This window comes from Sminthopsis crassicaudata, chromosome 4 (assembly GCF_048593235.1).
Source record: "Sminthopsis crassicaudata isolate SCR6 chromosome 4, ASM4859323v1, whole genome shotgun sequence".
Classification (NCBI taxonomy): domain Eukaryota; kingdom Metazoa; phylum Chordata; class Mammalia; order Dasyuromorphia; family Dasyuridae; genus Sminthopsis; species Sminthopsis crassicaudata.
The window spans coordinates 396,916,186-396,943,677 of NC_133620.1; the positions used below are offsets into that span (position 1 = coordinate 396,916,186).

At 32.9% G+C, this 27,492-nt stretch overlaps 2 protein-coding genes across 7 annotated transcripts in view; one reads left to right on the forward strand and one right to left on the reverse strand.

Moving 5' to 3' along the window:
- SPMIP3 (sperm microtubule inner protein 3) overlaps positions 1 to 7,249 on the forward strand; it is a 34,746-nt gene extending 27,497 nt beyond the window's left edge. The window contains exon 6 of one of the 2 annotated variants that reach the window (XM_074262541.1): positions 6,986 to 7,249. In XM_074262541.1, the coding sequence (XP_074118642.1) occupies positions 6,986 to 7,056 (71 nt within the window). In that variant the 3' untranslated portion in view covers positions 7,057 to 7,249. The remainder of the gene's footprint in view (positions 1 to 6,985) is intronic. The other variant, XM_074262542.1, reaches the window with a different exon arrangement.
- Positions 7,250 to 12,272: 5,023 nt separating this feature from the next.
- Positions 12,273 to 27,492, reverse strand: part of ADSS2 (adenylosuccinate synthase 2) — a 34,830-nt gene continuing 19,610 nt past the window's right edge. For 3 of the 5 annotated variants that reach the window (XM_074262547.1, XM_074262543.1, XM_074262545.1), the window contains exons 5-14: positions 24,999 to 25,065; positions 24,381 to 24,488; positions 23,608 to 23,689; positions 21,652 to 21,778; positions 20,639 to 20,793; positions 19,745 to 19,869; positions 17,069 to 17,166; positions 15,383 to 15,532; positions 13,826 to 13,869; positions 12,273 to 13,691 (exon numbers count right to left, since the gene is read on the reverse strand). In XM_074262547.1, the coding sequence (XP_074118648.1) occupies positions 13,674 to 13,691; positions 13,826 to 13,869; positions 15,383 to 15,532; positions 17,069 to 17,166; positions 19,745 to 19,869; positions 20,639 to 20,793; positions 21,652 to 21,778; positions 23,608 to 23,689; positions 24,381 to 24,488; positions 24,999 to 25,065 (974 nt within the window). In that variant the 3' untranslated portion in view covers positions 12,273 to 13,673. The remainder of the gene's footprint in view (positions 13,692 to 13,825; positions 13,870 to 15,382; positions 15,533 to 17,068; positions 17,167 to 19,744; positions 19,870 to 20,638; positions 20,794 to 21,651; positions 21,779 to 23,607; positions 23,690 to 24,380; positions 24,489 to 24,998; positions 25,066 to 27,492) is intronic. The other 2 variants (XM_074262546.1, XM_074262544.1) reach the window with 1 other exon arrangement.

Below are 27,492 nucleotides of genomic sequence, written 5' to 3' on the forward strand. Positions count from 1 at the left end.
TCCTTTCTTTCTTTCTTTTTTCTTTGTTTTCCTTCACTTCTTTCCTTTCTTTTTTCTTTTTTTTTTTTGTTTTTGCTTCATTCTAGTATTTTTTCCCTTCTAATTTCAATTACATGTGAAGATAGTTTTCAACTTTCATTCTTTAAAACATTTGAATTCCAAATTTTTTTCTCCTTCCCTTCCTTCCCTTCCCCCTGCTCAAGCTAGCAAGCAATTTGATATAGATTATACATGCATGATCATTTTGAACATATTTACACAGGAGTCATGTTGGGGGGAAAAAAAAAAAAAGGAAAAAACCATAAGAAAAAAAGGTGAAAATAGTCTGTTTCAATCTGAATTCAGTCTCCATAGTTCTTGATCCAGATGTGGAGGGTATTTTCGTCCAAAGTTTATTGGAATTGCTTTGTTTCACTGCATTGCTAAGAGGAGCTAAGTCTCTCAAAGATAATCATCCCACATTGCTATTGCTGTGTACAATGTTTTTCTGGTTCTGCTCACTTCATTTAACATCAGTTCATGTAAGTCTTTCCAGGCTTTTCTGAAATCTACCTGTTCATTATTTCTTACAGAACGATAATATTCTATGACATTCACATACCATAATTTAATCAACCATTCCCCAATAGATGGGCATCCACTCAGTTTCCATTTCTTTGCCACCACAAAAAGAATTGCTACAAATATTTTTGCACATGCGGGTCCTTTTCCCTCTTTTATGATCTCTTTGGGATACAGACCTAGTAGTGGCACTCCTGGATCAAATAGTATGCATAGTTTTATAGTCTTTTAAGAATATAAACTAGTCCTTTCTTGTCTTAAGGACTATCTCACAAATTAGTACCTGCTGATATGTGAAGTACCCAAAGCTGAGGAGGCTGTCTAAAAACGGTCAATGCCCAGATAGGAATTCCTAATCTCTCTCTCCAATGCCTCAAGGAAAAATTTATACAGGTTCCTATAAATGGAAGTTCCTTGTGGAAACAGTTTGGGCAGACTGCTCTGCCCAAAGCTTCATTATCATTGAACTAAAGTAATTATCCTGTCAAGGAAGAGGGACTTCAGAAGAGCATGGCATTTAATAGTTTAATATATATTTTGGACATGCTGAGTTAGAATAATTTTCAAAGAAGTCATTTATCAATTTATGCAGACTCCTGAGTTAGGCTAATGCATTTAATCCAAGGTGAGAACAAAGAAAGGCTTTACACTTTACACAGTGGTTCAAATCACACCTCTGACACTTGTTAGCCATGTAACCATAAGAAAGTAACATATTTTTTGACCTTCAGTGTCCTCATCTGTAGAATATAGACAGAAATATTAATTGTACTTACCTAAAAGAGGTATTAGAAAGATAATTTGAAATAATGTACCTTTAAAAACTTTGCAAATCTTACAAAGAATGTACACTTTCATTCATGTAGGGACTTCTTAATGTGGGAATTGCATTCAGAAATTCAGATTACAACCCAGGGATTAAGTGACCAGTCCAGGATTACTGTGCATGGTATTAATTAGCATTTTGAATGCTTTAATATTTGCAAGGCATTTTACATAGCTATCTTATTTGATCTTCACAACAGCCCTATTTTTGCTATTATTGCTCCCATTTTACAGATGAGAAACTGAGGCTGAAAGCATAATATAAATGTATTTATACAATGCTTTGTAAAGTGATTTACACATTTGTCAGTCAACGTGCATTTATTATAGACCTATTAGAGGCCAAGTGCTAAGCAATTGGAATACACAGACAAAAAAAAAAAAAAATGCATGATCCCTGCTCTCAAGAAGCGTACTTTGTAATGGGTAGACTAAGTGTTTTACAACTATCATTCTACTTGATCCTCACAAAAGTCATGGGAGATGAGTGCTAGTATTATCACTATTCTAAAATTGAGAAAACAGGCATTTAAGCAACTTGCCCAAGGTCACCCAGCTAATAAGTGTCTGAGATTGAATTTGAACTCAGGTCCTCCTCACTCCAGGTTCAGTACTCTATCCACTGTGCCACCTGCTATCCTATACAGAAAGATTGTAATGTTTTAATACCGTTGTTCTTCTATAAATTGCTTTGTTCACTTGACTTTTATGGAAATTTTTTCTATAACTTAATTTAGGTGGGGATATGGGAGAGAACCTAGAACTCAAAAATCTTATAACCAAATGTAAAAAAATTGTTTTCAATGTAACTGGGGGGGGGGGATATTAAATAAATTAATTTAAGAGGAAAAAAGTACTCTGTTCCATTCATTCTGCAACACAAACTTTTAAAAAATATTTTGATAACTGTATTTCAAATAATCCATTTCTTTTATAATCATATATATTTTATTTTCTACATTTAACAACATGATTCTAAAAAGAGATTTCACTTAATTACCCAATGGGTTCATGACACAAAAAGTTTTAAGAACTACCCATCCTAGAAAGAAGGCTGCTTGCTGGGCTTCTTGATTCTAAAGTTATAATAATGAAAATGACTAGCTCTTTTTGTGGTGGCAAAGGATTGGAAATTGAAATGATGTCCAATCAATTTGGGAAATGGTTGAATAAGCTATGGCATATGGATTATGATAAATACTATGGCACAATAAGAAATGAAGAGGGGGGAGAGAGGAGATTTCAAAAAACTCCTGGAAAGACTTATATGACAGATATAAAGTGAAGTGATCAGAACCAGGAAAACACTGTGTACATAGTAACAGCATCACTACTCTGATCAGTGCATGATCCAAAACAATTCTGAATTGCTCACTTCATTCTGTATCAGTTCATGTGAGTCGTCTAGATTTTTCTTAAATCATCCTCATCATTATTTATATCACTCTTCCTTTATCCATAGATCTAGCAGGTATATTTTCCCATGCTCCCCTACTTCATTTATAGTATTATCCTTAGTTTCTTTTTTTTTTTTTTAATTTTAATTATAGCTTTTTATTTACAAGATATATGCATGGGTAATTTTTCAGCATTGACAATTGCAAAACCCTTTGTTCCAATTTTTCCCCTCCTTTCTCCCACCCCTTCCCCCAGATGGCAGGTTGACTAATACATATTAAATATGTTAAAATATAAGTTAAATACAATATATGTATACATGTCCATAATTATTTTGCTGTACAAAAAGAATCAGACTTTGAAATAGTATACAATTAATCTGTGAAGGAAATAAAAAATGCAGGCAGACAAAAATAGAGGGATTGATCACCCTTTATTTCTAAATAATTTACCCATTTGGGGGCTTTCTCTTGATGTGAGAGGTTGATTTAGGACCAGTTTCTGTCAAACTGCTTTCTAGTTTTACCAGCAACTTTTGTCAAATAGCGAGTTCTTGTCTGAAAACTTTTACCTTTTTCTTTGAGATTTATCAAACACTATGTCCTAAAGTCATTTACTACTATTCTTTGTGTACCTAATCTGTGCCACTGAACTACCATTTCTCAGCCAGCATCAGCTTGTTTTGATGATTATCATTTTGTAATGTAGCTTGAAATCTGGAATTGCTAGGGCACCTGGCACCTCCCATAACTATTTTTCATTGATTTTCTTATTATTCTTGACTATTTATTCTTCCAGATAAATTTTGTTACTATTTTTTGTAGCTCAATAAAATAATTGGTAGTTGTGATTGGAATGGCACTGAATAAGTAAATTAACATAGATAGGATTGCCATTTTATTAGTATTGGCTTGTCATACTCATAAGTAATTAATATTTCTTCATGTGTTTAGATCAATCTTTATTTGTGTGAAATGTATTTTGTAATTGTATTCATATAATTTCTGGGTCTTGGCAAGTAGATTCCCAAGTATTGTATGTTGTCTGCAGTTGTTTTAAATGAAGTTTTTCTATCTCTTCTCTATCTCTTTCTGTTCATACTCTATAGAAAAGTTAATGATTTATGTCAGCTTATTTTATATCCTGCAATTTTGCTAAAGTTAATTATTTCAAATAATTTAGGTGATTCTCTTGGGCATTCTTAAAATATACTATCATATCATTTGTGAAGAGTGTGTGACAGCTTTGTTTCTTCATTGATTGTTTTTATTCCTTCAATTTCTTTTTTTTATGCTATTGCTATAGCTAACATTCCTAATAAATTATTAAATAATAATGTTAATGATAGATATCTTTGCTTCGTCTGATCTTATTGGGAAATCCTCAAACATTTTAAGAAATGTTTTTTTTGATTCCTATGCTTTCTAGTACTTCTTAATGTGAATGGCTGTTGTAACTTGACAAAAGCCTTTTTTGCATCTATTGATGCAAATCATGATTGTTATTAATATGACCAATTGTATTGACAGTTTTCCTAATATTGAACCAGTCCTTTATTCCTAGTATAAATCCAAGCCTGGTCATAGTGTATAATCTTCGTGATATATTGCTGTAGTCTCCTTGCTAGCATTTTACTTAAAATGATCTATAGTTTTGTTTTTGCTTTCCCTGGTTTGGTACCAAAATTATATTTGTATCATAAAAGAAATTTGGTTCTAGGATACCTTCTTTACCTATTTTTTTTCAAATAGTTTATATTAGAACTAATTGTTCCTTAATTGTTTGGTAAAATTTACTTATAAATACATCATTTCCTGGGGATTTTTTCTTAGGAAGCTCATTAATGGCTTGTTCATTTTCTTTTTCCAATATAAATTTAAATATCCTATTTCCTCTTTTGTTAATCTGGGCAGTTTGTATTATTGTAAATATTCATCCATTTTACTTACATTGTCAGTCTGACATATAATTGGGCAAAATACTTTCTAAGAATTGATTTAATTTCAGCTTCATTGGTGGTGCATTTGCTCTTTTCATTTCTGATATTAATAATTTGGCTTTCCACTTTTAAAAAAATCAAATTAACCAATGATTTATCTATTGTATTGGCTTTTTCATAAAACTGCCTTCTTAGTTTTATTAGTTCAATGGTTTGAACTAATAAACTTTTGAATTGATGATTTCAATTGATAAGTTCTCCTTTATTTTCAGGGTTTCCATTTTTGTATTAATTTGGGAATTTGTTATTTCTATTTTTTTTTTTGCATTCCCAATCCATTGATCTGTCCTTTCCCTTTTGCTGATGTGCACATATGGAGTTGATAAATTTCCCCCTGCTTTCACTGCATTTCACATATTTTAGAATGTTTATACTCTTAAATGAAAATGATTGCTTCTATGATTTGTTCTGTCACCCACTAATTCTTTAGGATTCGATTAGTTTCCGGTTAACTTTTAATCTATGTTTCAGTAGCCCTTAGTTAAATAATTTAATTTTATTATGGTATGAAAAGGGCACATTTAATATTTCTGCGTTTCTGCATTTGGTTGTGAGGTTTTTAGAACATAATACATGGACAATTTTTGTGAGGACACTATGTGCAGCTAAGAAAAAAAGATACATTATTTTCTATTTCCATGCATTTTTCTCCAGAAGCCTATCATATGTAATTCTATTCATCTACTTGATTTCCTTATTATTTATTTTATGGTTAGATTTAACTGGCTTTGAGAGAGGAAAGTTGAAGTCTCCCACTAATACAGACTTATTGTCTGTTTCCTCCTGTAATGCATTTGACTTTTCCTTTAAGAATCTGGATGCTATACAATTTAATGCATATGTTAGTATTGATATTACTGTATTGTAATTTTTATAATTGTAATAATTTTCTTTTAGGCAAATTTTTTTTTTTGCTTATTCCTTATAATTTACTTGTTTATTTCAAGTGATCTTTCTATTTTGCCATCTGGGTCTGGGATATTGGGCACTTTTCTTTTAAAAAAATTCTTAAAATATGAGGTCTAGGCTTTTTCATTCATTGTGGCTTTCTGGTCATCTAATAGTTCTTAAATGATCTCAATCTATTTTCCATATTTAATTTTTTCCCATTTTTTTGATTTTGTTTCTACATGTTTTGTGGAGTCATTAACTTCCACTTGCCCAATTCTGATTTCTAAGGAATTATTTTCTTCAGTTAGTCTTTGTATCTCTTTCTATCCAGCCAATTCTATTTTTTTAATTAATTTTATAATTATAACTTTTTTTTGACAGTACATATGCATGGGTAATTTTTTACATTATCCCTTGCACTCACTTCTGTTCTGAATTTTCCCCTCTTCTCCACCCCCTTGCCCTACATGGCAGGCAGTCCCATACGTGTTTTTAAGAAAATAGTCTGTTTCAGTCTGTATTCAGACAATATCAGTTCTTTCTCTGGAGATGGACAGTGTGTTTCATTATGAGTCCTTCTGAATTATTGTAAGCATTGCAAATTGATATATACAAAGTTTTTCTGGTTGTGCTCATTTTACTTTGCATCAGTTCACGTAAGTCTTTCCAGGTTTTCCTGAAATAATCTTGCTTGTCTTTTCTTAAATCACAATCATATTCCATAATTTGTTCAATCATTACCCAATTGATGGAAATTCCCTCAATTTCTAATTACTGTGCTAAGCACTTATTATCTCACTTGATCCTCACAGTAAAACTCCCATTTTACAGATGAGGAAACTGAGGCAAATAAGTGTCTGAGGCTAGATTTGACCTCTAGCTTCCTGACCCCACTCCACTGCCTAACTGCCCAAAGAGACTACTTGTAAAATATTTGCTCTGAGTGCTAAAATGAGTTAATGACTTTGTTGATATAAATTGGGTCAAAACAAAATTAGACAGGCACCAGGGCATAGTGAGAGAACTACTTTCAGAGTCAGAAAGACCAGAGTTGAAAGCCGCCTGACAAACTAGTCTGAAGCCCTAAAATTACAATGCATTCCTCTATCAGTGAAATTACAAGTTTTATCTGTCCCCTACGTGTAATCTTGTCCAATTGCTTATCATCTAAATATCCTTTATGTAAGTTTGTCAAATACTTTCTTTGCCTTTGTATTGATATTATAGAAGTCATTTTAATATAATATTTAGCATTGTATTTTAATATACTCACAATTCATAAAATTAAATTCCTTTTTCCTTTTATCATAGAATCGGACCAGATTTTAGCCACACCAGTACTTGATCCGAAGCCACTTACTTCCCTACCAAAGCTCTTCTGATGAGAAGAAAGCTTTCGAAAGAAGTAGATCTGAACTCCAATAATAATTCCCCAGGCAGATAGAGTAATATTTGGTGTTCTCAACTGACATTCTGATAAAAGACAATAATAGCAAAATCATGTCTACAGGTATGAATAAGATTTAATGAATTCTAAAATATAAATTACACAAATTATTATCTTTCACCAGCTAATGAGATGTCATCATCATGCCAATTAAGCTTCGATTAGGGGATTATATCCCAAGGATACCAGCTAATTAACTTTTCTGAAAGTCTCAAAATCAGATCACAGGTACTAATGACAAGCATTCTGCTATTGGTTATGAACGAGTAAGGATGGGTGGGAAGCAATTCAAAAACTTTCTGTGGATGTGGGCTATTGGATCAGTGTGTATCATTTTGGAAAGCAAGACATTCTGAGTAATAGGTGTACTTTACAGATGGATGGTGTTGGAGATAAAGAGACCCTTTGAGCTAACCCTCCCACTAATGTCCTGAAAAAATTGGGAAGGAAACTCAGTGTAGCACTCTGAAATATTCTAATCTGTTTTTCAACTCGATTTTAATAACTATGTGAGCCTAATGCAATTTAATTAAATTACACTTTCTGGTAAGCAACTTCTCCAAAAAAAAAAAATTTTTGAAGCCCCAAAACTGATGCTCACTGACCAGCACTCTTATTCCACCTCCCATGTTACCAACAGCAACTTTGTAGTAACATAAGTTAGTGTGTGGATATGACAGACCCACATCACAATCCATTTCAACACCTCAGAGACCTTGGCTCCAGGTTGCAGAAATTTTCTTGGGCTTCTAGAACTAATGTGACTACAATCCTTCAAAAGCAAAAGCTCGATCAGTCTGAAACCATTACTACAAAATTATGAACTAGTAATAAGGGGAAACAGGCTCTAAAATGCTGGTGATGAATCAAAGAGGTTCATTCTTCTGAGGAACAGAAGGAGTGGGACAAGCCACCAGGATTGGGGCATTCTCATATAAAATCCATCCTCCAAGGAAAGTATAATCAGTGAAGACAAAATCAGAAAGTGATTGATAAGGAAAACAGATGGAGGATCACCAAAGTAACAAAAATTACAGAAAAATTACAGAAAGAAAACTTTTGAACATAACCAGATTTTTAAAAAAGGAAAAACAATATCAACAGAATAAAATGACCTCCAAAACTCCACTCCCCTCACCCCCTGGTGGGGTTAAGTGACTTACCCAGGGTCACATAGCTAGGAAGTGTTTGAGACCAGATTTGAACTCCTGAATTCAGGGCTGGTGCTGTATCCACTGCGCCACCTAGCTGCCCCAATGACCTCCAAACTCAAGAATCTATGAATGAATACTCAAAATAAGAGAAAATACAGTACTTGATGAGTCAAAGGACCTGATTTGAGAACGTGAAACCACATCATATTATTTCTAAGTTGTTTAAAAAAGAAATGAGATTTATGAAAACAGAATTATGTTCTAAACAGTAAAAATCATGAGCAGAATAGAAAAAATCTGTGATGCTAAGTCTCCCCAAAAAACCAAATGAGAGAATAGATTAGAAATGTGAATATACAGAAATGGAAGAGCCTTGAAGAAAAAACCAGAAACATTAAAAAAAAAAAAAAAAAAAAGGCTCACTATGCAGGAGAAAAACATGAATCTTCACACTCTTGACAGCAGAATGAAAGAAATAACAAAAGATAACTGATCAGAATTTCTGAATATAGAAAGTGAAATACCAATAGAAAGAATTCACAAATCTACAGAAAAAAAAAAAAAATCCAAAGCTGCAAACTCCAGATAGTAGTTAAATTTAACAATCCAATTTGAAAACAAGTTCTGCAAATCATAAGGAGAAAGATCTTTAAATACAAAGGAAAAGACATTACACTCTTCTATACTCACTGGAAAAAAAAAAAAGGAATGGAATCATGTGTTTTGAAGAGCAATGAAACTCAGCATGTAGCCCAAGATGGACCCATTCAGCAAATTTGAGCTAACTCTGATAAAGAATTAACTATTCAATCATAAAGAAAAATAGAACTAAAAGATTATTTGCTTCTTGATACTCCAAAAAACAAAAATGTAGGAGGTAACAGACAAGGATAAAGACCAGTGACATTTCAAATTGTATACAAAGGCAAAGGTGGAAATCTGGTAGAGAACAGTGAAGAGATGGGCCAAGAGCATTATGGACAGAACTGGTGACACCTACCTAAAGATGAGCATTTCTTTTGTAGGACTACATTACAACATGGGAGAGTACATTAAAAAGGGGGAGAGAAACGGGAAGAATGAGTCAGTGCCTGAGTCAAATCAAGTGTTAGCAAACAAGGTAAGGCTACTTTTGTGGTCTCAGAAAAAGAAATGACTTTAAGGAAAGCAAGGAAGGGGTCTTACTCTGGAAGAGGAGAGTCCATTGATGAATGCTCCTTCGGGTAAAGGTGAAGTCTTGGGGATTTTGGTGCTTAAAACAAGTTGGAACTTCTTAGGACAACTGGTACCTGAAGTACTGGAGATATTCAAACAAATGTAGATGGATTCAAAAGTTAGAAGAGGGAGAGGTCAACAAAAAAGAACATATATCAATGGCGTGGGAGGGGCCATGCGGCAGTGTTCTCTCTGATATCTGCAATACCTTGTGTTTCACTCCCAGAATCATGCCAATAAAAAATAAATAAATAATTAAAAAAAAGGAATTGTGGGGTTAAGTCCCTCAAGGCAGTGGCAGAAAGCATCTAGATGAAAAATCTAGAGTAGTAGATATCTGCATTAAAAATCCAGAGAATTCTAGGAGTTCTGAATCAGAGATTTAGGGTCTAGAGTAAACAGAAAGAGAAGCTCGATATTGAAGAGATTAAGAGTACTTTTTGGAAAGAGAGCAAAAAAAATTTAATGATTAGGACTAGCCTAAAGGAAGGAGAGGAAGGTGGAATCTACTTGACGAAAAAGAAAAAGAATGAAACCTTAGGAAAGGAGTAACAAATGAGAAGATCAGAGGTGAGAAGAGTCAATGAGAACAGGACCACCTTAAGAAAAAAAAAACTGAAGAAACATAAGGTATTTAAAAGTTTCTACACAGACTAAATTAACAAAAAAATAGTCAAGTCTCACTGGTAAGACAGACTGAAGATCCATTCACACACTTTATGCATCTATGTCTTCAAAATTCTTCATAATGGGTAATCCCAACCTGGTAGGGGCCTCTTCTCAAAGATCAGGAATAAGCAGCACAACAGGCCTTCTATTCATCTTGCACTATTTCCATTGTTGTTCACTCATTTTCAGTCATGTCTCTGACTTTCGTGACCCTGTATATTTTTGCCAAGAAAATCCCCAAAGTGGTAAATTTTACCATTTCCTTTTCCAGCTCATTTTACAGATAAGAATTTCAGAACAAAGTTACTTGTTCAAGGGACAAAAGGTAGTAGCTGAGGCTAGATTTGAGCTCAGGAAGATGCCTTTCCTAACTGCAGCCCCAGCACTCTATCCACTGTGCCACCTAGCTGCTTCAAAGGTCCTCCAGTGCTTTCTTAAATAAAGAACATTTTCATCTGTTTTGCTGTTAAAAAGAACCTAGAATTTTATTTTCACACAATTCTGCACAGCTGACATTTTTGTTGAAGATACCATAGTACTCAAGTACACAATGAATCAAATAAAACTCAGTACTGACGTTTTAACTATCTAATAAAACTGGTACTCTAGTACCAATATATAGTGGGAACTTTGGGGCAGTAATAAAGTCGACCTGGAATCAGACAAAACTATTCAAATCCTTTGTTACTTATTAGCTAGGTGACCATGAGCAAATTAACTTCTAAGTTCCCTTATCTCTAAAAATGGAAATATTCCTACATATAGAATTTAAGTACTACATGGACCTCATGTTGCTTTTCACTCTTGTCCAACTCTTTGTGATCCCATTTGGGGATTTCTTGGCAGAATAATAATAGTTTGTCATTTCCTAATTCATTTCATTTCACAGATGAGGAAACTAAGGTAAAAAGGGTTAAGAGATATGACCAGCTATCAGGAGATAGCTCATAAGCATTGTAGTAAAAGTCAAATAATCTAAAGTACTTAGTAATCTTTAACACTATATAAACATATTATTGTCATTATTTCATTTTTCTTGGCAAGTCAGCTCCTAGATAAAAGAATTTTACAAGTTTATATTAACAGTAACTGATTATTTCTAAGCCACTTTAGGGTTAGTACATTTGTGACAATTATCTTGACCTATAATTTGTGAAAATAAAACATCCTATCTCTTTCCTATTAAACATAGGAGGAAAAAAAGGCTATGTTTAAAAAGAAAAAAGCCTGCCAATCTGTCAAAAGTATACACCTGCCTCCGAACTCGTGTATCACCATTCCAAAAGGGTACCAGATAACAGTACTAGCTAGGTTTCTTACCTTCAAATAAAGGCATTGTATTGTTTTTACACAGAGGAGGCCAAGATACAATGGAAAGAACACTATGGAGAGACCTAAGAGTCTAGTTTTGGCTGTCAATAATTTCTTGTGCACTTAGGCAAATTATTTAGTGTTCTAATAGATTTCCACTACATAAGGAGAGTTGCTAATTCCCCTTCTAAGCCCTGAAGAGCTAGCCTATTAGTGCCCAAACTGAGGGATTCCAAGAGGAAAGCAGCAGAAATAAAAAAAAAAAAATAAAATAAAATAGAAAATAAAATAAAAATAGAAAAAATAGAAATAATAGAATATAATATAGAAATATAGAATATAATATAGAAAAATAGAAATAATAGAAAAAATAGAAAAAATAGAAAATAAAAATAGAAAAAATAGAAAAAATAGAAATAAAAAAAAAAAATAAAATAGAAATAAAAAAAAAAAGATACTTAAAAATCAATTGATTGGAATCAATTGATTGGTTTTTTTCCATCCCAAAGTCATACATTTTTCCCCTTTTATTATACCATATACAATGGTATAATGACCTCCAAGTAATAAGGACCAATAGAGCCTTAAACAGTCTAATCCATTATTTACTTAAAATCTATTTCCAATTTTGCCACCCTTCTTGCCTTTCCTAACCTAACTGAAAAGTTAGTAGGTAACATTTTCAAATCTCTAACATTGTTCTTATTTGAAATTACTTCCTTTAGGTCCAGTTTTTCCTCTCTGGCCTGGGTTTTCAATAACCCATAGGCATTTTAAAGCAACTGGCATAGAGCTTCTGTTCTATTCCAAAGGTTGTTCCAATTTTTATTATGATAAATCTTCAACAAATAAATTCAAGACCAGGAAATGTTTTTTTTTAAAATACACAAACTGAGATATCCCATTACCAAAAGTTAAAACAAATTATACAAGCCTACTTTTTAAACGAGCCACACTTTTACCAGAGAATAATTTGATATGCCAATATTACCAGTAAAAATTGTTGCCTCTCTCCAGAACAAAGACACAATATGCAAAGATATACTAGAAATATTTGGTTATTTTTAATCAGCTATTGATGATATAATAAAATAAAGGAATTCAAATGGCACCTAATTAAAACATTTAAAATATCCCATTTACTGTATCCTTCTAATCTGAAACACAATATAATTTAGGCCTAATCTTCAAAATTGTGCCTTTTATTTCCAGGAGAGCAGAAATATAGTCATCCAAATATAATTTACAATTGGGGAGGCTTATTTGGTGCATTTGGCAACATGTGATTTTATAGGCATAGTGGTAGACACAATGTTGAAGAATAAGCCTACCAGATAGAAGAACAATGCTAAATTACAAAAAGCAAGGTACATGTTTCTGAGTTGTATGAAATCACAAAGAATCAAACCCACCAAATATCAGACTAGTTCTTTAATTATCATAAATGAACTTTTTACAATAAGCAAACTTTCGAGGGTAACTCTTATCTGTTGACCAATTAAATGTTCAAAGTATTAAATAATTCACAGAAATCAAGTTCTCCATGCTGTCTATACAAATTAAAGAACCTGTGCATGCCCCCAAAATTCAATCTGGCAATAGTCTCTGAACAAAAGAAACAGCTCACAATTTAAAAAGAATTTACAGCATTACAAAAGTGACCTGAACCTTCTTTCTTTAATCATTTACTCTAACAGCAAAGATTACAATAACAGAATTTGAATGATCAGAATGTAAAAGTATTTGTGCAAAACTGCATTAATTGTTCTTACCATCTAAGATTTGTGAATAACACCAATGACAGCACAGGGACAATGATGAAAATTAAATACATTTGAAGGAGCTCTCTACATTAGATTTTTTAAAAATGCGGACTATATTATGACTAAACATTAAAAGAAAATGTGGCACCATGAGCAGCAGGAGCAAAAACAATCTGGCAGTTATGCCAGCTAAAGAAAGCTGACAATGGAATATGCCAAAGTTTCTTTCCAAAGCAGCCATTGATCCTAAAATCTGAAAACAACTGTAGGACTTTTCTCCATTCAGTGTCCATATCCTTGGCTTTGCAGATTTAAAATAAAATGTTTGAGAATAAGCAGTCTTTTTTTTTTTTTTCTCTTCCTTTTAGGAGGGAGGAGTGTGCTTCTTCACTGTATCAGCAGTCCTTAAAAGAGCTGAATCATTGATTCTCTGGATTTTCCTACACCAATCCATTTAACTAAAAAAAAAAGAAAATGAAAATAATTTACTTTGATATTCTGCAACTTGAAAAAAAAAAGGCAATCTCTAATAATCAGCACTTTGTATTTTACTACTGCACATCAAAACTACTCAATAAATGTTTGTACTCACTTCTTGCTGCCTTTGACCATTCATTTGATGGTTTGTTCCCATCTCTGAATATATGTGGGGAAATAGCACAAATGTAGTCAAGATCCATTCATGCATTCATGAATTTTACCTAAATTCAATTGTTTTCAGATGTCATTTTTATGAAACACAAAGTACTTGAATCAAGTCTTTGATCATGCTGTCATTTCAGCCCAAGACTCTCTGCAAGAGCAAAGACTGTGCTAAACTTTTGATCTTTACTAGAATGATGCACCTATGCATGTATTTAATAAATATGATGAAATAACTAAAAAATAATGACAATGTGTATCTGTAAACCACACTAAATAAGGAATGCTGGTTAAGAGCTAGAAGAACATGATCATTTAGAATGGACTGATCATGGGCGTACATGGTTGGATACACATGAAAAGTTCTCCTCTTTCAGATTTCTTGAATAGACTAGAAAACTAAGTCTGAAAAAGATCCAGAGGTCCAAAGGCATCTAGTCTATCATTCTTAATGTTTAGAAGAGGAAACTAAGGGCCAGAAGGAATACTTACCAAAGATATGTACCAGACATCATCTTTGACTTTCTCCAAGGTTGGAGATTTCATATACTCCTCTAATAATTATCTAATCCTACAAATGGTTTTTGTAGCTAATTAAAATCTCATTATAAATTCATTTCTCCCTTTTTTCTGTCCAGTCTTCTGCAGATATGAAAAATATCTTCATAAAAATCATTCAGATTTCAATGGATTAATTTAAATAACTTCTTAGCCTTCTTTTACGTGTAGAATATTAATCTCTTTAATTTCACTAGAGGATCCATTTTTTGTTCCTTTAAATAATTTTTCTCTGAAGCCTCAGGTTTTTTAAAATAAAATAACTAAAATAACTAAAATCACTAAATAAAATAACTAAATCACTAAAATAAAGCACAATATTGTAAAAAAAAAAAAAAAAAAAAAAAAAAACAACCACATTCCTTTTAACATCAGTTATCTGGTGGGTTTTTTTTTTTTCCCTAATCAATTGTTCCCCCTTAATCATGCACTAAAGGCTTACAGCTCTGGAGGAGATTCAAAGTTCAGATAAAATTTGGTCTCTTACAGAGTTTATAGTTAGTATAATAGGAGGATAAGACATATATTGATAACCATAATATACTGCCATTCCCTGCTGATCTTAATGCCCATTAAGGCATTGTGTATCATTCATTTGTTGTTGTTTTTTATCTCTTCTAAACTATTCTGGGTCTCATTCTATTTAGAAAGGACCATTTCTCCAATGTGTTAACAGCCATTTCCAATTGCATTTCTATCTAAGCTTTCCTCTAAACTATCAATAATGATAGCAAACATAATAGGCCTACTGAGATAGTAATAATAATGTTTATATAGTTCTTAATAAAATTCCTATATTTGACCAAGTATATATATGCTTTTACAGAGGTCCATTTTAGAAAATGGGGTTACTTTATAGAAAACAAAAAAAACAAAAAAAAAAAACCCCACAGTCCTCCACCCTTCCCAAAATTGAAAGATATATGTGATATACTCTTGTTTTGGTTACCTGGAATTTGAAGCTCATCTTGAATAAATTGAACATAATTCTGTGCATTGACAGGGAGATCTTTAAATGTCCTTGCATTTGATATGTCTGTATTCCATCCTGGGAGAGTTTTATATTGTACTTCAACTTTATTTAAGACTTCCTGGTTTGCTTAAAAAAAAGGACATTTGTTGAGTAAATATCAGTTTGTAATTCATACAATGCAACATGGCCAACATTTATCAATAGTTACAAAGAACCACTGAACATAATTTGTTTGCTTGTTCTTATTTAAAGAGCCTAAAACCATATTCGAAAATTTCTAAAATCTTAAATTTATCTAATTTTCCTTCACTTTGCATAAAAAAAACTGGAAATACACAGTGGAAATGCTTAACACTACCCTACCCCACAAAATATTTTACTCCAGAATTCTTAAAACAAGAAATGAGGGTGGCTATCATCAGAACCAAGTTATTTTATATAGCTTAAAAGTTAACCCCCAAATGTATACCCACAAAATTAAGTAACTTCACTATTTGACATAATTTGCTAATCTGAATTTGAAACCTGCATTTTGTTCTCTAACAACTTGACAGGATTATTGGGGGCATCCTGTTAAGTCATATATGACATGATGAAATTCTCTCAAAAAGTCTAAGTTAGCCCTAAAGCACTTCTGGAATAGGGTGAATTGGCCATTTAGGCTTTGAATTAAGTAGTGACTGAGACACCTTATAGCAAGCCAATTCTTCACTGAACACATAGGCTTTCTAAAAAGGTATCTAGTACCTAGAAATGTTTACTTGCTCAGTTGATAAGTGATCAAAAAATATGATCTATGCTCAAAGGACTATAAAATTATGCATATCCTAACCAACTAGGCATGTATCCCAAAAGATTTAAAAAAAAAAAAGGCCTACCTATATGTAGAAAAATATTTATAGCAGCTCTTTTCTTAGGGATAAGTACTAGAAATTAAGGGGACACCCATCAGGTGGAAAACGGCTCTAACTGAACTGGTATGCAAGTACGATGAAATACTATTATTTTATAAGAAATGATGAGCAGAATGCTCTCAGAAAAATCTGGCTGTCTTCCATGAGCTCATGCAAAGGGAAATATACTATGTATAAAGTAATGGCAATGTTGTGGGATGATCAGCTATGAATGACTTTGCCATTCTCAGCAATACAACAATCCAAGACTACTCTGAAGAACTTATTATGAAAAATGTTACAAATCCCCAGAGAAAAAACTAATTGTGATGAATACAGAATGCAGGATATTTTTTTTAAACTCCCCCCCCCCCACCGAGTTTCTTGGGAGGAGAGGGGGAAGGAAAACCTGGATTTTTTTTTTTTTTTTTTTTTTGCAACATGACTCTGATAGAAAGGTTTTGCATAAGTGCACATGTGCCTTCTCAATGATGGTGAGGTGGAGAGAAAGGAAAAGAGTTTTAAAAAGAAAAGTTTTTTTAAAAAGTTTTAAAAAGAAAAATGTAATAACTGGAAAAAATTATATATATATATATATATATATATATATATATATATATATGTATATATATATATATATATATATATATATATATATATATATATATATATATATATATATAAATAAATAAAAGAAATATCTACTTGCAAAGTTGCTTTTTGGAGAGTAATTGCTTATATTAATCTGTCTGCAAATATAAAAGATTACCTGGAAAATGAGGTATAATTTCACCATCTAATTTGTAGGCAACTCCAACTTTTATTTCTGTAAACACGTCCAAAATATCCAATTTGGTAAGAGCCAACCTAATTTGAAAAAAAAAAAAAAAAAAATCAACAATAGTATTACAGCAAGGTACAAAATTTAGTCTCAAAAACTCATATTGGATTAAAAATAAACTCAACTACCACAGAATGATGAGAAAGAGCTAACAACCTGTCAATCCTTTCTATGTCAATCCTTTCTATGTCCGGCTAAAGTGATTATCCTTCTGTAATAATAATGATAAATAATAGCTTCACCACAGAATTGAGAAAGAGCTAACAACCTGTCAATCCTTTCTATGTCCGGGCTGTGTTTCCCGTGTTGAGCTATTATTATTATATAATATAATATAATTAATATTATATTATTAAATAAATAATAGGACCTACTGTGTCAAGTGCTTTAAAAATATTTTCTCAATTCATTTTCACAATAAGGTTAGGAGGTGTAATTAGTAACCCAATATTATAAATAAGAAAACTTGAAGCAGATGATAAATGACTAGCCTAGTAAGTGTTTAGGGCCGAATTCAAATTCAAGTTTTACTGATTCTGGGCCCAGCACTCCATCATGTAGATCATCTAAGCCGCTCTGATATTATGCCCATATCATGATATGTGAAGGTGTAGGAGTACAACTGTGCTATAAGAAATGATGAAAGATATTCTGAAGTAAGCAGAAATCAGACCAATTAATACAATGACAACATTCTAAGGGAAAAAAGGTTTAAAAGATTCCTATCAACGGAGATGTGACTCACTAAAACTATGGAATAAAATATACATTCCCAGACAATGTCCATAATGTAATTTGATTTTATGTGTATCTATTAGAATGGAACCTGGTGGAATGGGAGGGAAAAGAATTACAACAGAATTTTTTTTTTGGGGGGGGGGGGGAGGAGATAAGAGGGGAAAAGAATTACTGAAGCTTTCCCAAGTGTCCAGGGGCAAGAAACAGTCAAAATAACTGATAATGGCCTTGAATTCAGTGGCTAACTGGCATCTTCAACAACCAACCAAACACTAAGCAATTTCCAGCTCTTGCTTCAGGCCCCTTCAGGGCCAATAAAAAAAATAAGTCTTCATGCTTGGCTAGATATCCCACACAAGTGTGAGGCCTGTGGGTTATCCTCAACCTGGTTGAGCCCATATATCAAGGCATTTACTAGGATGTACATACTGAATATGAATGCTATAGCATGGCACATCATACAAACTTCTCAGGTTTTTCTAAAACCATCTCCATCACCATCTTAGAGCCCTATATTTTTTCATTAATAGTACCATCACAATCAAATGCCACAACTTGTTCAATCATTCCCCAACTCATTTTCCCTCAATTTCCAATTCTTTGCTACCACACAAAGTAGGTCCTTTTCCTTTCTCTTTGATCTCCTTGAGAAGCAGACCAAGTAGTGGTACTGCTAGGTGAATAGGCACGCACAATTTGATAGCTTTGTGGTGAAAAGTTCCCAAATGTAGTCCAGAATGACAAACAATTCACAACTCCATAAACATTGCATTAGAGACTTTTAAATTTTATGTTTAGGGGTTTTAGTAGACTACAAGATCAGTATGAATAAATGAGAAGGGAGATGTATAAGAGCAGAAAAGAAAAGTTGGAAGGCCTTTAAAAACTAAAATTTAAACAGCAATTTGCATTTTACCCTAGAGTCAACAGGAAAGCTCTACAGTTGATTTAATAGTGAAGTAACATAGATCCAACACTTATGGAAAATTCCTTTCCTAGTAGGAAATAGGAGAAACTGGAAGAAGGGAGACTAATGAGGCTGTTACCATGAGGGTCTCCACTTATTAGGGATGAGTTTTATTTAAAAAGGTGCTAGAGATGTTATGAAGAAACGGCAAGCTTGGGCAACTTGATTATACAATGCGGATTTGGACACTGAGGAGTCCAAATAATGCTAAGATTATGAACCCGAGCCACAGAAAGAATGTGGTAGAGGGGAAAAAAAAATTTGGGGGGAGGGGCGGAGGCAATTATAGCTATCCAATAATGAAAACAACCACCTAAAGAATTTGTTTCCCCTCTTACTAGAAAACTTTACTTGTGTAAAAATGCTTGTATCTGGAGTCAAGGAATCCTGAGATTTTTCCAACTCTGATACTGGTTGCCCCAAATTAACACTTCCTTCCCCAAATTTGATGATATAGTACAAGTTTGTACCAAGACACTTCCCTTCACCCAAGCACTGTTGACACATAAGGTTCACCTTTCCTCTTAATGGATTTTTTAAGTTGCATTAAATACTCCATGTTAATACTACATCTGCTGTCAGGTATGGTCAAGTGAGCTTTGTTGAACTGCTTTTTTCTTTCCTTTTAAATGCTTGCTACAATGGATAGCTTTCTCAGTAACTAGAGAACAGAAAAAGACATTCAGAAATATAGATATTCTATGCTGATCAGAAAAGAGGCTAGAAAAAATAATTCTAAATAAAGTTTTAAAAAGTTAAAGTATGTATGTATAAAGCTAACTTCTATAGACCAGTTTTCTAGACGATACTAACTGAAATTTGTTAAACCAAAGAATGCAATTTAAGTCATATTTTACAAAAATTTTTAATGTGTATCATAATAAAATTATGTTACTTACGCAGTAAATCCATTAATCATATGAGCATATTTGAGCAAAACAAGATCCAACCAGCCACACCTTCTTTTTCTTCCAGTGGTCACACCAAATTCTCTACCTCGGGTCTGTAATAACTCCCCAATTTCCTGGGGAACAGAATATAATTAATATATACCACAATGTTCTCATTATTTAGCTAAATCATACAAAGAATCATCATATTTACAGTTTACATTTACAGTGTTTTCCTCAAAGGAACTAAGTGAGAAGTTATCTACCAGAATATAGCCAAATAAAATTTTAGTAGATAGAATAGAATTCTACAAGGTTTTATTTGTTTTTTATCTGTAAGAAGTCATACAATATAAATCTGCTTAGTGTATTTTCTAATTTCTAACCTCTCCCCAAAAACTAACATAGACAAAAAGAAGTCTGTAGAGGAAAAGGTCAAAAATTGTGGTTGATCATCTAAAGAAATGTAATTTAAATATTGAGCTATATCAACACATATCAAGAGGTTTAGAAAATAATAAGAAAACTAAAAGCAACATAGTTTAGTTTCTTGAAAGCCTCAGAAAATTACTGGGCAGAACTATAATTGCAGTTTCACAACTCCCATGTAGGTTAGTAAATAATGTTTGTGAGAAAAAAAATAAATAAATAAATACTGAGTATAGCAAAATGAAAATCAGTTAAATTTAACTTTAATTGCTACTCTCCCTTTCTAACCCTCAGGGATCTGTACCATCACCTCCATTTTTTCAAACTCTAACTAATTCACTAAAGTTCTGTTCTGGGTCAATCTTCCAAATGAATCACAAGTCAAAAAAGACTAAGAACCCATAAGAAAATACAATAACATCCATTATTATTTTCCCATCATTGTGAACCAGATTTACTGAAAAATCAGCTTACATTGTTCTGTTCTGTTGGAAAGGCTCCAATTCCAACTCTAGTTGTATATGCTTTAACAACTCCATATACCTCACCCACGTTCTGAGGAGGCATACCCAAACCTGTGCAAACACCTCCAACAGTACAATTTGAAGAAGTAACAAAAGGATAAGTACCTTGAATAAAAGAAAGCAGAACTTTAGGTTATTAATTTTCAATAAGAGCTCCACACTTCTGCATTAATTTCATTTTCATTTGAATCCTATTAAAGAACTACAATTTTTGATGCAGTCAATTTAAATCTTAGTTCTAACCTTAACTTAACACTCATTCCTTCTCCATGTGTTAACAGAATTAGCATACTGGACTAAATAAGCCATTTAATATTTTACTAATCAGAAGACTTTAAACATATCAGTGATTATTTTCTTCTCAAATCTCACTTTTCATACCTAGTTACCTCTCCCTTCTTGACAGGAAGGGGATGGTGGTTGGAGAACTAGTAGAGTCAAAATATGACTATCGCTCCCTTAATTCTAAATCCAAAGTTCTTTTGATTACGTCATTTTCTGTCAATCCAAAACTATTCTGTACACACAATTGAGGCCATACCTATGAAATAAGGTTTATTTTAGCTCTCACTTCTACAAACTTGCAAACAAAATGAATAACAATGTGGCAATAAGCGTACTGAAACAACCTCTAACCTAGAAAATTACTTTAATTCTGATGGGATATAATACTACAATATTCATCTGACTTTTTAGGGGAGCAAAAGCAATCACAATTTGTAGAACTACAACCCGAAGCTTCTGAATCAATGTGTAAAAACAAAATTTTACAAAACAAAGGCTCATCAGTAAACCAAGTCTTAATAAAATTACTAAAAACTTTTTCAAAACTAAACAGCTAGGTAGCACAGTACATACATGCTGAGGTCATTTTCTGACATGCTGAAATGCCAATACTTAATAATGAAAAGCAAAAAAGCATTTTATAGCTCTATTAAGTTTTCAATAAATGGCAACACTTACCAAAATCAATATCAAGCAGAGCTGCATTTGCACCTTCTACCAAAATTTTCTTTGGAGGGCCATGAAGAGCCTCATAGAGAAAATAAACTCCATCCCTTACCATTGGCTTAATTCTTTCCATATAGCCCTATGAAAGAAAACACTTTTTAAGATGAAGTTTTTTAATTTGATAAGCTACACAAACGCAAATGAACTTTGATTATTGCATACTACATCAAATCTTTTGCCTCCCCGCCAATGGCATTTTTTACATTGTGTCCCCTTACCTTACACATCTCTTCAGGATGCATGTGAAGTGTACACGTTAAATATTACTGTAACAAATACTGTTACCAAATATATGATTTGTGATGAGAAGTGGCTGGATTGTAGAATGTAGGGGAAAAAAAAGGAGTATATAGAAAAGGTATAAAGGACTTTTGCTAAACACAGGAGTGTAAGCTAAATGATGACAGGCTAGCTCAGAGTGGTAACAAATTTCTCTCCTCATTCCTCTTAAGAATTCCATGAAGACTCAATCAAGTGTCACTTTCTTATGAAGCTTTTCTCAAGTGTCCCTACTAGTGATCCTTGCCATTTATTTTGTAGCTCCTAAAGTTTAAAACACATTAGGACTTTTGAGCCATTCTGAATTTTGTACATATTGTCTCCTTAGAAGGGATTATTTTACTTTGCTTTTTGTATCCCTTGGTAGCTACTTTAACAAAAAAGACTGTTGATTGATTTAATCCATCTGCTTTAGCCATGGTACTAGTGGAAAGACTGGATTTTGCCAGAAAACTTGCATTTAAATTCTAGCGCTGCCTCTTATTACTTGGAGATCTTGGGCAAGGTATTTACTCTTTCTGGACCTCAAGTTTCCTTAATGGTAAAATTTTTGAACTAGATGACCTCCAGTCCTTTGTGGGACAACTAGGTGACATAATGTAGGATTTATAATCAGGAAGACCTAAGTTAAAGTGGCTTTAGATACTTTCTAGTTTTGTGACCTAAGCAAGTCACCAAATAACAGCTTCCTCATCTGTAAAATAAGCTGAAGGAAATGGCAAAAGGCCATACACTTTTTGTTCCCCATGAAATGTGCTGGGCACATAGGAGCTTGATAAAAGCCTGATGAAGGAACTAGTAATTTTCTGCTTCTCTACTTTTCATAAACATAGAAAAAATTCATTGACATTTTAATTTTCTAGACATGATTTCAGAATAGTACAAGTGGGGTTTATCATATATTGGATTGCATACCATCTAGGTGAGAGTAATGGGGGTAAAGGGATGGAAATTGAACCACAAGGTTTTTCAAGGATCAAAGTTGAAAAAAATTTATCCTTGCATTGGAAATAGCAACAAGAAAAAGTTACCAAAAAAAAAAAAAGTTTATCATCCTTTTTTTACACAAATGTTACATGGAGGATGATAAATTATGCCATGTTACTTGTACTAAGGATCATAAGAGATAATCCTTTCCAATTCACTCATTTTGCAGATCAGAATACTGAAGCATAAAAGGGTTGAACAATTTGGGGAAGGATACTAAATGCCTTTGGCAAAACCAAGTCTCCTGATTTTAAGGATAATACTTTTTTTCAAATATAAAAGTATAAAACTTTTCAAATATAACATAATCTAGGCCTTTGGACTAGTTGTTCGGAAACACTTCTAACCTAATTCTACAGAAAGGAGTATTTACAGTAAACATTCAAAAATTCTAAAGGTACTTTATTCTCATGGAACAAAATGTATCTTATAAATTGATGAGAATAAGTATTAATCATTATAATAGCCACTGTTGGTCAACTTTTTAAAATGGAACTTTAGAAAATTTGTTATTACTAACTATGCAAAAAAAAATTAGTGAAATTTATACTTCTTAAAATAGATATTTTAAAGAAAAAGTAACAAAATCTGAAAGCCTTGCCCTGTACACATGCAAAAACTACTAAGAAATGTCAGTTTTACCTTGAGTTTTTGTAATTCACCTTCAATATCAATTTCCAAAGTGGGATATATAGATTTATACTGATTAGCTAAAACTTTGAACCTGCAAAACAAATAAATTTCTGTTAGGATTTCTTGTCATTTTATTTTAAATATCAGAGTGAATAAAGTGAGCATATGTGTGTGATCTCAGCATACATGACTTGAGGATGAGGGAGAAAAAAGAAAAAAAAACAAAAAAAAAAACACTAGTTAGCACTTCCTTTTTGGGGATAGAGTAAGGGCAGAAGTTTACAAGGAAACTCCTGAATGGCAATTGTTGAGGAATTGAAAGGCTAAATGACTTGTTCTCAATTACCTATCTCATGTCAAAGGTCGGATTTGAAGCTAGGACTTCCTCATTAGAGGCTGTCCCTTTTATTTTGCTGTCTCATCACATCATTAAATCAATTTGAAATTTAGGATCAGTTAGACCAGTGCTTCTCAAAACTTCTCAATATCCCCTCATGCTATTAAAAATTGAAGATCTTGAGTTTTTATATAGGTTATATTTAAGGATACCTACCATATTAGAAACAAACTAATTTTGCATTTTAAGAACCCCTGAAAGGGTTTCCAGATACCTCCCAGCCCTTTCTGGACTACACTTTGAGAAACAATGAATTAGACAGTAATGGCAATCTACTAATAATATTTAACTAGAATACCATTCCTAAAATCACTAGCCTACTGCCTTAGATTTCTTTAAAAAAAAAAAAAAAGTTATTCTTTTTGTATTTTAAATGAAATGTTACCTCTCAGAGAAGCCATCAAAGTCCGAAACAAGATCACACATCCTGAGTCCACTTCGAGAAGCTTTAGAGGAATAAACTGGGCCAATTCCCTTTTTTGTAGTACCCAAACTTAAAAACAAATAAGAAAACATAACTGACTTTTTCTTGAAATTGACAAAAGTTAATCTTTAGTTCTTATGAACATGCAAGCACAAAAAATACTTATGAGCCTAGTTTCTGCTTTAACTACTAGCTAAATTTGTTTTTGATAAACAAACCTACTGATAACATTCAACAGAAGCACTAAATATTAATACTTTTCCATGAATTTAAAAGTCCACCAAGTATATGGCATGAGACTCTGTGCATGTGTACACATACACATGCATGCTTAAATAAAAAAATAAACAGGGACATAGACTGTATGTGTCTTCACTGCTACAGGGAACAACTGAAGGAGAAAATATTAATTAATATATTAATACAGACTGGCACCTTTGATATTAAATGACTTGTCACACTGCCAGATTGGAACCTACATCTTTCTAGCTCTGAATCTACCACTATCATTAATTACACAATAGCATATACACAGGCATGTTTGAATTAGAAATTTATTTTTGATGAAACAGGACATACTTCTTTCCAGCTTGCTCCTGTCTCTGTTGTTCTTGAATGCCATCTGCTGCTTGATGGAAGTCAAATACTAGGAAAAGAAAACCATAACTATGGATGAAATTGAGACGCAGGTAATTCACGTACAAGGATCTGCTAGAACAATCAAAACCCAAGATGGTCATCTTTTGTGATCTGTGAAAACCCAATTTATAGAGAAGTTATCTCTCCACTTTAAACTCTTATGTATACAGATGTTTCTCAAATAACTGGGCTTACGTCCAGTATATGTATACAAATATACAAACATGGGTAATCTGTAACCTACATCAAAAACAAGAACACCCAACCTACAGGTAAGGGCAGGTCAATGAATTTCCGCACACTTTTATAACTATTTGAATGATATTGTTTATCTGCAGAGTCCCTTCAAAATATTACTACTCCTTTTTCCAAATGAGATCAATCAGAAAAGAACCTAAGAGGAGAATCTGGGGCAGAGGCCACATGGACAAATGAGAGAAGGATAATTTGTTTCTATATGTATTCTCCCCCAACAAATTTGAGATCAAAGATTATATATATAAGTAGAGCTAGTGCAATCAATAAATATTTACACTGCTAATGAAGTATAATCAAAAAATTCTTTAATTTAGAATTAACATGTTAAAGCTGATATAAATAAATATCCTAGCAGGATTGTTGTACGATTTACCTTATTCAACTAGTCAGGACTAGTCTTAGTTCTGTCATTCAACACATTTGAATTTTAGTAAAACATTTATTCATGTAGAAGACCAGAGATATGTGTGTAAAGAGCTGAAAATCTGAGTTGCATTGAATCCAACCAAACACTTGAGGGCTAATTACCAATTGGACAATCCATATACCAATTGGACAATAACATGCTTAGAGGATGACCCTGCCCAATTATTCCGTGCTGGCTCATAGTGGGTGAAGACAAGGTGGGTGTAGACAAAGAAGTGTGACAGAGTTGAGAGGGTGGAGTTAAGACAAGCAGGGACCATCCTTTGGAGGTGGGGAGAGAAAGGAGGTGTGGAGAGAAAGGAGGTGTGGAGATTCCCATACCTAATCCCCTGAGGGCAACCCCAAAAGACCCAAAAGAATAAAGACTTTTGCATATTCTGCCTACAGCTGATATCCAGATATCCAGGGTACTAACTAGGTCATTACATATGTGCATTAGATAGTGAAAGAGTCCTTAGCTAGTTGAATAACCATGATCAATGAAGCAAAGTCAATAAGGAGATGTTATAGTGGTATGCCAAGAGTAACTTAAAACAAATACACACTTATCAAATCTGCAGATTTAATGTTAAGTGACCCAAGAGTAAATCACAAAAGTTAAGTTAAAAAAGCATCTTGGCAAGTTTAACAAAAATTCAGTTCCAAAAGTATATGATGGTTGAAAATGACTTAATAGTTGGAGAAAAAAAATGTGTATTTTTGTTAACTTTCATAATATTAAATTAACCTGAAAGTAAAATATATTTTATTTCATTCCTCCTTCAGGGTTCTTTAATAACCTTAAGGGGGTAATGGTGTCTATACTCTGTCATTGGCCTCATCCCACACTGAAGGTTTTTTTCCCCCAATATAGAGAGTGGTCCCTGTGTCTCAGTTTAATTTAGCTGATGAACTGTATGAATGACAAAAACTCCCCTCCTACACTAATATTGCAATATACAGAACAAAGTAGTTGATAATCATATTATATTTTATATACTGATGAGAACTACTTAAACTTTCATAAAATTTTTTAAATTGCATCTTTACACACATGGGGCAGCTAGTTGGTATAGTAGCACCACCCCTGAAGTCAGGAGGACCCCAGTTTAAATCCAGCGTCAGTCATTTAACACTTCCTGATTGTGTGACCCTGGGCAAGTTACTTAGCCCCAATTGCCTTAGCGCAAAAAAAAAAAAAAAAAAAAGTTTGCTCACACCCCTTAAATACACTGACATTCAATCCCCATACAAAACTGTACATAATATAAAAAAAAAGTACAAAAAGTACATAGTATAAATATTGGCCACATTTTACCAGTCAAGAAACTGAACCCAAGTTTGTAATAATTTGGTAAGAATTTGAGTCCAGAAGCTCCAATCACTGTTATGTCATGTTATGACTTTAAGGGAACACCAAAACAAAGAGATTATCCCCCTTAACTTCCCTTTTCTTAGCTTTTGGGATCTGTCTAGACAGTGTTCCTTCATTATTTCAATATTTAAAAGTAATCAAACTCGGGTTCCTAAATATTTCAGGAAATCTCAAAGAAATTGCTTTTTATCAACTCTCCTCAAACTTCGTTTTTCATCTATTCAGTTAATATTTAACCATTTTTTAAAAGTCTCTGGCCTTTTATGAAGGGAAAAGAGAATATGTACTACACTAATTTAAAATTTAACATAAAACATAAAAGGCATACTGTCTTAATTCTTGCGAAAATGAAGAAATGACATAATGCAGACATTTCAAGCTGGAAAAATCTGACTT